This window comes from Lissotriton helveticus, chromosome 3_2 (genome assembly GCF_964261635.1).
Source record: "Lissotriton helveticus chromosome 3_2, aLisHel1.1, whole genome shotgun sequence".
NCBI lineage: Eukaryota > Metazoa > Chordata > Amphibia > Caudata > Salamandridae > Lissotriton > Lissotriton helveticus.
This window is the reverse complement of record NC_136062.1, coordinates 127,990,538-128,003,690: the sequence shown is the minus strand read 5'-3', so window position 1 is coordinate 128,003,690 and position 13,153 is coordinate 127,990,538. Positions and strand designations below refer to the sequence as shown.

Below are 13,153 nucleotides of genomic sequence, written 5' to 3'. Positions count from 1 at the left end.
AACGTGCTTGATGGCTCCCTTGGCCAAGAGAGCCGTAACTTCATGTTGGAGAAGGGCCAGGTGATCCTCTGACATGCGATGGAATTGAGGTGGCATGGATGGAGGGGTAATCTCAAAGGGGAGGGAGTAGCCCCTTCAGGCAATCAGCAAAGCTCACCTGTCAGATAGTGGGGGAGGTGATGGCGAATCCTGTCGCCCATTGGCAATTGATGGGCCTGAAAGGTCAGACTAGGAAGGTTTAGAGGCTGCTGCATAGGGCACGCTTGTAGACTGGCCCGCCCCTGGTCCCTCCACCCACGATGGTGGGATCCCCGGGCGCGCAGAGGCTGGACAGCTTGCACAAGCCTGTGGCTCTGGGGGAACGTGGTAGGGCACCCCTTCCGTAGCCACGAAAGGGGTGAAAAGCAGACTGCGCTGGGCGGAAGGTGGAAGCGGGGCCTAAGGATCTGGCCGTAGCCCTAGAATCCCTAAAGCGCATTGTCTGCCTGTTCGCCAAAAAGGAAATAGCGATTTAAGGGCATGTCCAAAAGGGTTGCTTGGACATCACCCGAAAAACCAGTAGACCTCAACCAGGCATAGCGTCTCAGTGCTATTGACGTGAAAATCGTCCCGCCTAGTGAGTCGGCATGTCCAGCCCACACCGGATGGCGAACTTCGCTGCATCTCTCCCTTGGTAACAGAACGGGAGAGCACAGCTGGGGCCTCCTCCAGGTACAGTGGTAGCACCTGCGCAACTGTCGCACACAGAGTGGGAGTAACGGCCCAAGACACATGCGGTGTTCTCCGACCGCAGTCCTAAGCTGAAGGAAGAAAACATCTTCTTCCCAAGGTGGTTTAGCTTCTTGGATTCCCTATCAGGTGGTGTGTTAGGGAATGCACCCGTGGAAGTTGAGGCTTGGACGACCAAGCTCTCAGGGGTGGGGTGTTGGAAGAGGAAACGGGGGTCGCCCGGGGCCGGGTGGTGGCGTCGGGAAATCATCCTATCCACAGGAGCCCCTGTGTCGGGCTTGGACCAGGTGGCCTAAAGGATGTCCATGAGAGCCTCGTTAAATGGCAGCAGGGGGTCCAAAGAGGCCACTGCCGGCTGAAGCACCTCGGTCAGGAGTGTAGTCCTGACTGCCAGCGTAGAAAGCTCGAGGTTTAGAGCCTCAGCCGCCCTACGCAACACCACTGCTTAAGGTGCACCCTCCTCCGTAGCCACAGTAAGGGGAGAAAGCATGCCAAGGTTTGGGGATGTATCCAGACCACTGTCCTCACCAAACTCCTCTCTCCAGTCAGATTCTTCCAACTGGTCTGCTAGAGGGTCCACAAACCCTGCCCAGACCTCCTCGCCCTCCTATGGTAGCCACTCAGGATGAAAAGGAACACCTGGGGAGAACAATAGCACACAGGTAGCGGTAGGCGCAGTTGGTCGATATTGATCCTGCTCCACGTCTACTTCGAAGGGGAGGCCGTGTTCGACGTCAGCTGGGGACACAACTGGCGTCAGAGGTGTTGTCACAGAATTCACCACAGAGGAGGGTCCTTGGGGGCACTGCGGCGCTGGAGCCGAAGCCGCTGACATGAAAGGCCTAGAGCCCCCAACTGAGTCAGCGAGGCCAGAGGGCGCGCCGGCGGAGTCAGGATGCCCGAAGATTGAATGCAAGGCTCTGTAAAAGTTTCGAAGCTGGGCAGGTGTTGCTCCGGGTCCCAGAAAGGCCAGAGTCGACCCAACAGACTCCGCGGGCGGAACCGGACGACTACCTTCCGCTTCCCGTGTTGCGTCAGCCAACGGACCAGGAGAACGTGAAGAGCGACGGTGCTTCTTCACCTTCTTTTTGTGCCACGACTTACCAGAAGACTTGGATGAAGAATGCTGGTGACGACTCCACGATCAGTCCCGCGACCTCCCTCTCGACGTGGAGCCGACTGCCAGGCCTTGAGAAGCTTTCGGGACCGCTCCCGCAAAGACTTCAGGTTCATGGCCCGGCAGTCGGAGCACAATGTGCGGGTCAGTAACCAACATCAGTTTGTGATAAGAGCCACAAGCCTTGAAGCCGGTTCGAGGACGGGACATCCCTGCGTGCACCAGGCGTTGAAGGACCTGAAAAGACGTCGACAAAAGTCGCAAACAGAGAGTCAATAAGTGACTAGGTTCCACTCTCTCTGAATCTGCGCTGGCTGGCACGAAAAAAAAATATAGAACTGACGTCAGAGTGCAACCACGGAGTAGACCGATGCCATATATCGACGCACAGGGGTACTGCTGATTAAACAATTCTCAGGATCCAGTCTGATGCCTGGGGGGTAACACTAAGGTGAGGAATCCATAACTAATGGTCGCTTTCAGATCATGGCTTTACAACCTCAGCTCACAGAGAAACAATGGCATTCTGTTGTGGTCAGCTGCAATTATTATCCCCCAACTACAAATTGAGATTAATTCATTTTAAACTTTTACATAGATTTTACAGGACACCGATCCGACTGCATCGCATGGGTCTAACACCCAATGAAAAATGCTGGAGATGCAAGGCTGACACAGCAACATTTCTGCGTATGGCCTGGTATTGCCCACCTATAATGAAATATTAGTCGGATATCGACAGCAGGATAAACACCATATTAGAAATTCATGTAACACCATCTCGCACAGTAGGCATATTATGATATGTCAAAGACACACCATCTGAGATAAGGAAATTACATGCTCTATTGATTTTATTGGCTAAACGCAGGGTTGCAATAAACTGGGGAGATAAACGTGCACCTTCTATTAAAACTTGGACACAAGATATTAGATTTTGCCAGAACCAGCTATCCACATATTGGGAATTGATGCCGACCCAGTCCAGACTGAAAGACATATGGGAAGCAGTTCTGACCTGGGTGCGCACACTCCAGTCAAATAATAATACTCATACTAGAGAGGACGAAGCCCTAATTGAGACACCCCCTACAGACAAGCTCCACCCTGCACGCTACTCACAGAAACCCAAAAATTGTAATAGACCTAGTTCTAATACAGAACAGTATAACATTTCATGTGTCGATAAGATTGTGAGCCTCTACTTGGCAGAACCGCACCCAGCATAGCATAGAAGGTGAGAAATGCAACAACTCAGACACAGTGGTTAGACTATTGGTTTTGTGGATATCCTTTAAACGAATATGGACGTGGGTTAGTGCTAACAATATCATGAAGATAAGTTATGTGCACCCGGGTGTAATTATAATAGATACTATTACAATGCTGTGATTTATATTTAGGTAACTGCGATACTACCATGCTGACCAGTTTTGGTTGTTAGTCAAAATCGCAATATGTTTAATGTACAATGGATATATATCTGTAACCCAATTTGTACATCTCAGTATGTGTCTATGTATAAATTAATAAATACCAATAAAAAGTAAAATAAATAAAGACAAATTATACTACTCCAATCAAACTCATGCATCTCAGTGAAAGACTGCATGTTATTTTTAAGACATTTATAGATATTTAATAGCTGTGATCAATAGCAATGGTATTTACAAAGCACCCACAACAGTTTTAGCTGTGCACTTACAGACACTTGTAAATAACATGATCTAAACTTCAATGGGACAGGCAGAGTCCCTGACTACGTATCCATTTTATTAAGTAGGTACCCAGTGGGGGTGACTGCATAAGATCAAGCAAGAGTTCAGTAGAGGAGACAAAGAGAAAAAAAGAGTAGACTAACAAGCTACACAAAAAAGAATTCCAAAAAATGAAATGTATGATTGCATCTTCATCTCACTAAAGGGAAGGAGTGTATTCTATTAACCCAGCTTTGGATAGAATCCAGACACATTAAATCCATCTCAATGAATATGTCATTGAGGCAATAAGTGCTTCTACTTATTCTTTAACCAATTTGATATTATATTTTCCTAACAAATATTGGATCTTTGGAAAACTTGCTTTTCACACATTCCTTCATAGGAATGGTACAAAGGTTTTGGGATCATTTAGAAGGTTCCAATTGCCATTATTAAGTAATCCCAGCATGACGTTTATTTTATCACACAAATTTGAATTAATATTTCAAAAAACATCATGGTCGATGGTACCCAAGTATCAAAAATGAGCCAACTCACATTTATTAAAGTGTATAGAATTTGGATAAGACATGCGGATCTATTGATGAAAGAGTGAGTCGATGAGTGTCAGCTGAGCTCCAGATTCCTTAGCAAATAAATGGTATTTTCAGGATTTTCTCACAGAGCAATGATCAAACTCAAACTTTTCGAGTAGAGAAGAAGTTTCTGAATAAATACGCACTTGGAAGAAAGAGTTCTGTCATTTTTCGGCCATACGGCCCACTTCCCAGAGTGCAAACAATAACCAAGGAATAGACGGATTCTCTTTTTGCTCATTAGACTAGGGTTAGGTGTTTTGTCAGGAGTGTTCGATAAAAGAGTTCATTTCATGCCTTCTGGGAGTGGTGGTTATGCCTTTAGATTAGTTATTTTAGTGTAAGTTCTCCTGCTGTCATTCCTATTCGAGTCATCATCAGATATAGAAATCCAATATTGATAACCTTTGGTCAAACACCCATCTTTCTTTTGGTGCTCCTCTAGAGGTAAATTCACCTTCGGAAATGGCTATAGTTATAAAAGATAACAGGATTTCAGAAGACAAAGTGAATGTGGTTGCTGTGACATCTAGTGTTATGCAGCAACATGTTTCCACTCTTGCAGACTGATTGCATCAATTACAAAAACATGTTACCTAAAATCTGAACTAACAAGAAAGGCTGTTGTCCCAAAATACATATGGTTGCCCGACCACCCCAAAGGAAGTGAAAACAGCCAGAATGCACAGAATAGAGGAAACCTTATAATACACTTCGGGGATCGAGATGTGCGGCTCAAGGATGAAAGAGAAAAGGGAGAAATTCCTTTATGAAACTCAACATAATGAGCACAGTAGCCTGGTGCAAAATAGTGACTGCCCTCTTCTCGCTTATTATTGCTCTACATTAACTTAAAATATTGTCAAGTGTGTGCTTTCAAAAGGTAAGAATCTATCTGAATATGTATTAACATTGATTCACAGAAGTCAGATATTTATCAGAAAACACATTTACACCTGATTTACAAATGCTCTAGGTAAAACACTTCTCATCTTTATTGTTGTCAAATTGTGAAACGCCTGAAGAAAAACAACTGGTAAACAAATGGTAATACTTACTGTGCTCTGCTTGACTCGCTCGTGAGGGCAGTTGAAAAGAAAAGTGCCAAACAAAGAGATTCGAGTGCTGTCATACAGCACTGTCAAGTAAGTTTCAGTGAACTGAAAAGCCGCAGGGTATTGATCCAACAGTTGCCATACACAGTCCAAGAACAGTACAAACAGAGGAGACTGCAGGAAAAAAAAGATGAATACATTTACCACACATTAACTAGTTCATATGTAAAATGTTCTCATCATTCTTTGAATAGCGGACAACACTGAATGGAACACTAGAATAGCGATGCTACATAACAGTTTGAACTAATATTAATCATCTACATGCATACCTTCATCAGTCACTAGAGACAGCCAAACTTTGTGGGGCTCCACATCTGTAGTTCACTTGTTACCTAAAAACATGCACTGTATTCTCGTTCGTAACCTCAGCACTTTCCAAAAAACACATTGGCGTGCACTCATGCCGGTGTTACCACAAACACTGACAAGTATTGAATATGCTACTTACCAGTATGCATCTGTTCTTGGCATGTAGGGCTGCTAACATTCATATCTTAGCATTAGATCGCCGCCTAGTGTTGGGCTCGGATGATTGCACATTGTTGTCCTGGAAGAGTCTTCGAAGTATCCTGAGATAGGTGGCTCCTCCCCTGGACTACAGTGCGCATGGGCATCGGCTCCATCCCCAGATTGTTTTTCGCCATTGTGGCAGAAGATGGAGTGAAAAGTGTAAAGGATGTCCATGCTAATGAATAAATACAATAGTATATCTGCAGCTGCGACAGGCACCGGGGAGGAGGGCGGGCGATATGAATGTTAGCAGCCCTACATGCCAAGAACAGATGCATACTGGTAAGTAGCATATTCAGTTCGAGGCATGTGGGCTGCTAAATTCACATCTTAGCATAGAATACATAGCAGTCCCTCCATCAGCGGCGGTTGCCCGTGCCAGCTGCAGAAACCTGAAAAAGTGTTTTCAGAACAGCCTGTCCTACAGCAGCTTGCTGCTTGGAATGCACATCAACACAGTAGTGTTTCGTAAAGGTATGTGGTGTAACCCACGTGGCTGCTCTGCAAATATCCTCTAAAGGAATGTTCCCTAGGAAAGCCATGGATGCCCCCAGTTTGCGTGTGGAGTGCGCTCTGGGGGGTATTGTTAAAGTGCGCTTGGCTTTTTGATAACATATCTGGATGCACTTAACAATCCATCTGGCTATCCCTGCTTTGGAAATCGGGTTGCCTTTGTGTTGTGGTGCGAAGGCAACAAAGAGTTGTTTTGTTTTTCTAAAGGGTTGTGTTCTGTCTATGTAGTACATCAACGCCCTCCGTACATCTAAGGTATGGAGCATTCTTTCCGCCACCGTTTGCGGGTTTTGAAAGAATGCTGGTAAGTCAATAGTTTGGTTTAGATGAAACTGTGACACCACCTTCGGAAGGAATTTGGGGTTAGTGCGTAGCACTACCCTATTTGGATGAATTTGAATGAATGGCTCTTGGATTGTGAGCGCCTGCAGCTCACTGACACGCCTCAGAGACGTAATAGCTACAAGGAAAGCTACTTTCCACGTAAGGAACTGGAGTTCACACGAGTGCAGTGGCTCAAATGGTGGTCCCATCAGTCTGGTGAGAACGACATTGAGGTTCCACACCGGAGCTGGCGGTGTTCTTGGGGGAATGACTCGTTTCAGACCTTCAAGGAAGGCTTTAATGGCGGGCACTCTGAAGACAGAGAGGTGCTGCCTGTTCTGGAGATAAGCTGCTATGGCGGATAGATGTATCCGAATGGAAGTGTACGCTAGATTGCACTTGTAAAGATGCAACAGATAGCAGATGATGTTGGGGATAGATGCATCTAGCGGGTTGATGTCATTGGCTGTACAGTAAATGACAAAACGCTTCCACTTTGCAGCATAGCATGCTCTAGTAGTTGGTTTCCTCGCCTCCTTGATGATGTTCATGCATTCCGGAGGTAGGTTAAGGTATCCAAACTCTAGGACTTCAGGAGCCAGATCGCCAGGTTGAGCTGTTGCGGATCTGGATGCTGAATTTCTCCATGGTTCTGCGTCAAAAGACTGGGCGTGAGGCGCAGTCTTTGATGCGGCACCACTGAGAGTTCGAGGAACGTGGTGTACCAAGCCTGGCGCGCCCACGTTGGAGCAACTAGGATGAGAGTCATCTCGTGCTGCCTTAGCTTTCTTGCGACCAGCGGTATTAGAGGGGCTGGCGGAAAAGCGTACGCAAATTTGCCTGACCAGTTCATCCATATCGCATTCCCCTGCGACTGTGGGTGAGGGAACCTGGCGGCAAAGTGTTGGCATTTTGCGTTCTCTTTTGTGGCAAACAGGTCTATCTCCGGATGACCCCACTGCCGGAAGTACGGGTGGAGGACAGATGGGTGTAACTCCCACTCGTGCATTTGATGGCTGTACCTGCTGAGCAGATCCGCCATCTGATTGTCCTTTCCTGGGAGGTGTTCTGCCATGAGGAAAATGTTCCTCTGAATGGCCCACTTCCACATGCTCTGAGCCAGATGAGACAGCTGTGGCGAGTGGGTGCCTCCCTGCTTTTGAATGTAGTACATCGCGGTCATGTTGTCCGTCCGGACTAGCACGACTTTGTTGCACAGATGTACAATGAAGGACTTGAGCGCCATGAAGATTGCCATCAGTTCCAGATAGTTGATGTGCATCTTCTGTTGCTGCGTCGTCCATAGTCCCTGCACCGTGTAAGTGAGCACATGAGCTCCCCATCCCTGGAGAGATGCGTCCGTTGTCAGGACAATCTGCGGCACAGGCTCTTGGAACAGTCGGCCCTTGCAAAGGTTGTGTGGAGTCCACCAATGCAGAGAGTCGTATGCCCGACTGGTAACCAACACTAGGTCTGTCAATTGTCCACGAGCCTGTGTCCACTGATTCGCTAAGCACTCCTGGAGCGGGCGCATGTGTAGCCGTGCGTGAGGGACTATGAAGATGCAGGAGGCCATCATGCCTATCAACTGCATGAACACTCTCGCTGGAAGCGAGTGTTGTGGTCTGAACTTTTGGATCAGAGCCTGCATGCTGTCTATCCTGACTTGGTTTGGCTGAGCCATGGCCGTCAGGGTGTTGATCGTCGCACCTAGGAACTGCCGGACATGTGCCGGCTGAAGATGCGATTTTGGGTAGTTCAGGGAGAAACCCAGATCGTGAAGAAGGTGAATTGTAGTCGACATGTCTGCGGCGCACTGTTGCTCTGACTTGGCTTGCACGAGCCAGTCGTCTAGGTAGGGGTAGACATGGATGTTCTGCCTCCTGAGGTGCGCCGCTACTGTCGCCAGACACTTGGTGAACACCCTCGGGGCTGTGGTGACTCCGAAGGGTAGGACCTTGAACTGATAATGCCTGCCTTGGATAGTGAATCTGAGGTATTTCCTGTGGGACGGGTGTAGTGGAATGTGGAAATAAGCATCCTTGAGATCTAAGGTTGCTAAGAAGTCTCCTTGGTTTAGCAAGGGAAGAATCTGTTGCAGTGTAAGCATATGGAAGTGTTCTGATAGTATGTACAGGTTGAGGGGACGTAGATCTAGAATGGGTCTGAGAGATCCGTCCTTCTTCGGAATAAGGAAGTACAGGGAATATACCCCTGTGCCTTCCTCTCCCACCGGCACGAGCTCGATTGCGCCTTTTTGCAGCATTACCACCACTTCCTGCTGCAATAAGTGCAAGTGCTCTGCGGACATAGGCCTTTGCCTTGGCGGGATGTTGGGTGGAGTGGATTTCAACTCTAGGCAATAACCATACTGGACTAGTTGTCGCACCCACCTGTCTGTGGTGATGTTTCTCCAGACGGGCAGGAACTGCTGCAGTCTCCCCCCGACAGGTGTTAAGTGGTCGGGGGGCAGTGACAGAGAGTCACTGTTTGCTCGGGGTAGAGGAGCGGGAGCTGTTGTTTCCTCTGCCGCGACCTCTGTTGCTGTTATTTCTGTAACCTCCCTTGTTCTGTTTTGTGAACGAGGATTGCGCCCCACCTTTAGAGAACTGGGATTGCTGACCCATCTGTCCTCTGGTGACTCCACGTGCACCTGAGCGACGAAAATTGCTGCCCCGAAACTGTTGTGACTGCAGGGCCCCCATGGACTTAGCAGTTTCTGTGTCCTTCTTTATTTTCTCTAGGGTGGTGTCAACATCTGGACCAAACAGACTATCAGGATTGACTGGCTGATTAAGGATTGTTGTCTGAATATCCGGTTTAAACCCTGAGATGCGGAGCCACGCTTGTCGTCGCAGCATAACGCTAGTGTTGATAGCTCTAGCAGCTGTGTCCGCAGCGTCAAGTGCGCACTTGATGGCTGCGTTTGAGATTAGCTTTCCTTCCTCAATGAGCAGTTGTGTGGCTTCTTGGAACTGTGGAGGCAGGTGTTGTACAACCTGTTCTAGGGTGTCGTAGTGCGCCCTATCGTAACGCGCCAAGAGTGCCTGTGTATTGGCGATGCGCCAAAAGTTTGATGCCTGTGCAGCTACTCTTTTGCCCCCTGCCTCTAGCACTTTGGACTCCTTATCCGGGGGAGGAGCTTCACCCGTTGTCTGGGAGTTGGCACGTTTCCTGGCATTGGCGACCACAAGAGAGTCCAGTGGCAATTGTCCCCGGATGTATGCGGGGTCTGCAGGTGCAGGTCTGTACTTTTTTTCAATGCGAGGGTTGACCACTCTCGCTCTTGTAGGCTCCTTAAATATGTCCCCAGCATGCTTGAGGACTCCTTTAAGCATAGGCAGTGTCTTCACTGTCCTTTCAGAGACTGAAAAAGTGTCGAAAAGGAAGTCTTCCTCAACCGGGTCGGCATGCATGTCCACATCATGATTGGCTGCCGCCCTTTCGAGTAGTGCATGAAAACCTGCTGAATCCTCAGTCGGGGATGCACGTGCATTAAAAAGCTGCGGGTCCTGCCCCACACCCTGGGTGCTCTGGTCACCAGCGTCATCATATGAATCCGGCTGTGCATCAGGTTCATTGATAGGGAAATTGTACTGCTCGTCCTCATCATACCCCTCACCCGCAGAGTGGTCTGGGGAGGGAGTAGGGCTCCGTCTTGGAGGAGGCTGGATTGGTTCCGTGAGGCCTGAGGCGTCAAGGGGCACCCTCTTCTTCTTTAGTGGAATGACATAGGAGTCCACTGGCTCCGAAGTGATTTTCCTCTTATAGAGGGTCAGTTTGCCTGTGTCAGCGTCGATGAAATGCTCTGAATCGTCCTCTGATTCGAGTATTCGACGTGGAAGCGGGGCAGTCGGTGAAGAAAACACCTGTTTCGGTGCCGATTTGGTTGAAAATGCTTTTGGCGCCTCCTTCGGCGGCAAAATAAAGAGAAGTTTCCCAGAAGGCTTCGCTGGAGTGTCCTTTTGCGGCTGCGGCGATGGTATCGGAGCCGACGGGGCAAAGGCCTTCTCCCTTATTCTTTGCAGTGATTCGGCTATGGGGGACGCCTCACTCACAGTTTGTTTCGGCGCTGACGAGGATGGTTTGATCGTTCCCTCGGATCCGACGTCCCTGTGGGCCTTGTGCGCTTTGGGCGCGGATCCTGTCTTTACCGCCTCCGTTTCCTGCGTTCGGGGCGCAGACTTCTTTCCGTGTGCCTGTGTAGCCTCCTTGGAGCCGACTTTTGCGGGCTTGGACGGCGTCGTAGCCGCTGACCCGTGCCGACCATCTTTCTTGGAGGACCCCTCCTCTGGCGTCGGTTTCGATTTCGCAGTATCGGAATCGACGGACTTCTTCGACTTGTGCGGACCGGAGGTCGACGGAGTCGATGGGGTAGCGGGCACCGTTGTTTTCACCGGCACGGCAGCCTTCTTAGGGACACTCGAGTCCTTAAGTTTCGGTTTCGTTTTCGGGTCGGCCATTTTAGGTGTTGTCGATCCCGATGGTTTCGGTTTCGGTTTCGAAACAGTCTGGCCAGCAAGTAAGTCCGTGGCCGGGCCCGAAGGCGGGGCTGTGGCTTGCGGCAACGGGTCTTGGGTAAGGCCGACAGGCGATCCCGTGTCCCGGTCGGTATCCTCGTAACCTTCGGGGCAGAGCTCGTCCCCCGAGCTGTCTGCCGCGGCCCCATAAATCTCATCGTCGTCTCCTACCTCGTCGACGTATTCAAGGCCTTGACCCGCGACTCCGTCGTCGTCTCCCGGATCCGCCTCGACCTCCGTCTCGGGTGGGGAGATTTGGAGATGATGACCCTGGTCCTCTTCGTCCTGGTCGCCGAAAATGTTTTCCGGATCCGGGGCCGCTTGTTTAGCTTCCATGCGCACCGCGCGCCGAAGCTTGAGAGTCTTCTTTGAGCGGAACTGTGCACACAACTTGCACTTGCCGTCGTCGTGGTCAGGCGAAAGGCATTTGTTACACACGGGGTGTAGATCGATGTGTGGGTACTTGGACCCACAGAGCGGGCAGTACTTGAACGGGCTCCGCTCCATGTTCGAAAAGTTTTGCAGTCGTGTCGCGATGAGAAGGCCTCAAAGTTCTTAGAGCGAAGAAATCTCCGCCTATTCCGGCTCCAAGAGACGGAAGACTCGAGACCGTGCGCAGACAATACCGACGCAAGAAAATCGAGGCCTTTTGGCCGCTAAAAGTCAGTTTTACTTGGTTCCGACAGTAAGACGTTGAGACCACATCCAAACCCAATGGCGGAAAAAAACAATCTGGGGATGGAGCCGATGCCCATGCGCACTGTAGTCCAGGGGAGGAGCCACCTATCTCAGGATACTTCGAAGACTCTTCCAGGACAACAATGTGCAATCATCCGAGCCCAACACTAGGCGGCGATCTAATGCTAAGATGTGAATTTAGCAGCCCACATGCCTCGAACACTTAATAACAATTATTAAGTGCTCCGAGCATTACGTTTGCGTCATTGTTTAATTACACCAGACTACACCAAAGTCACTGTACAGCAGTGTACTAGTGAGAAGAACAATACAATTGAAAATGAAAATATTTAATGCACAACAGTAGGACAGCTATGGAAAGAATAAACTATGTATATTCCAAGAGAATATAAAGTCCTATGTGAGGAGTACGCTAATGATGGTTACCTTATACAACAAAAATAACAAAGAAATCTCCACGGGTGCCTGATCCCTACCGAGATCAGGCACCCATCATTCCAAGAACAGCCAGTCAACTCAGCAAAACAGATGCAAGGTATTTACGGAGTCAGCTGCACCTCCGATTTCAGTATCATAAGTTTTACTTACACCTGGAGGTTATAAAAGTAAACCGAAGAATATTTGAAGAGTGGAGCATTTCCATCAAACATTGTTCCCTCTTTACTGGAAATAATTGATGATTATAATGGATCTTTATTCTGAGAAATAAGTTTTATTTTGAAACAATCTGCAGGCATCTTAAACAGCAAATAAAGATCCGAGGACCATTCAACTAAAATTCAACCTGCAGCAAAAAGGCAACCCTGCGTGCCGGGGGGATGGCACCACGTGACTCTTGCCTGACGTCGTCTGCGTCCGTGACGTCAGCAAGGATACATAAGTCCCACCCGGCGTGCCTACGTCAGTTTTCTTCTGAGAACTTTTCTGTGCCACACCGCAAAGCCATCACAAACAAAAACTGTGAGAATACGGGAACAGTGTGCGAAAAAATCAGCGAAACAGAAAGGGAATAAACAAATGGTCAGGAACAGCACCATCCAGAATAGTGCCAGGTATCATGCACCAGAAGTCCTGGAAGGAAAGAACGCAGCACAGCTACTGTAAAGCAAGCCCGCAAACAAATACAACAGCCTCCCCGGGGGGAGAAAGCAAGTGAAAAATTGCAAACCAGACGTAGAAGTCTACCACCACCACCCAGAACAGAGAAGGGTGCCAAGGCCAGAACGAAAGAGCAACGACAATTCATCCCTAGACAACACCAGCAAGGAGAGACATCTCCCAAAAGAGCTAAGGGTCGAGGCCCGGCCAAGGGACCTCAACCCTAAGG

The 13,153-nt window shown here is 48.8% G+C and overlaps 1 protein-coding gene across 1 annotated transcript in view; it reads right to left on the bottom strand.

Moving 5' to 3' along the window:
* The window catches only part of MTMR10 (myotubularin related protein 10), a 434,430-nt gene that overhangs the window by 68,923 nt on the left and 352,354 nt on the right, over window positions 1-13,153 (bottom strand). The window contains exon 14 of the mRNA XM_078684918.1: window positions 5,201-5,371. Coding sequence (XP_078541044.1) covers window positions 5,201-5,371 — 171 coding nt within the window. The remainder of the gene's footprint in view (window positions 1-5,200; window positions 5,372-13,153) is intronic.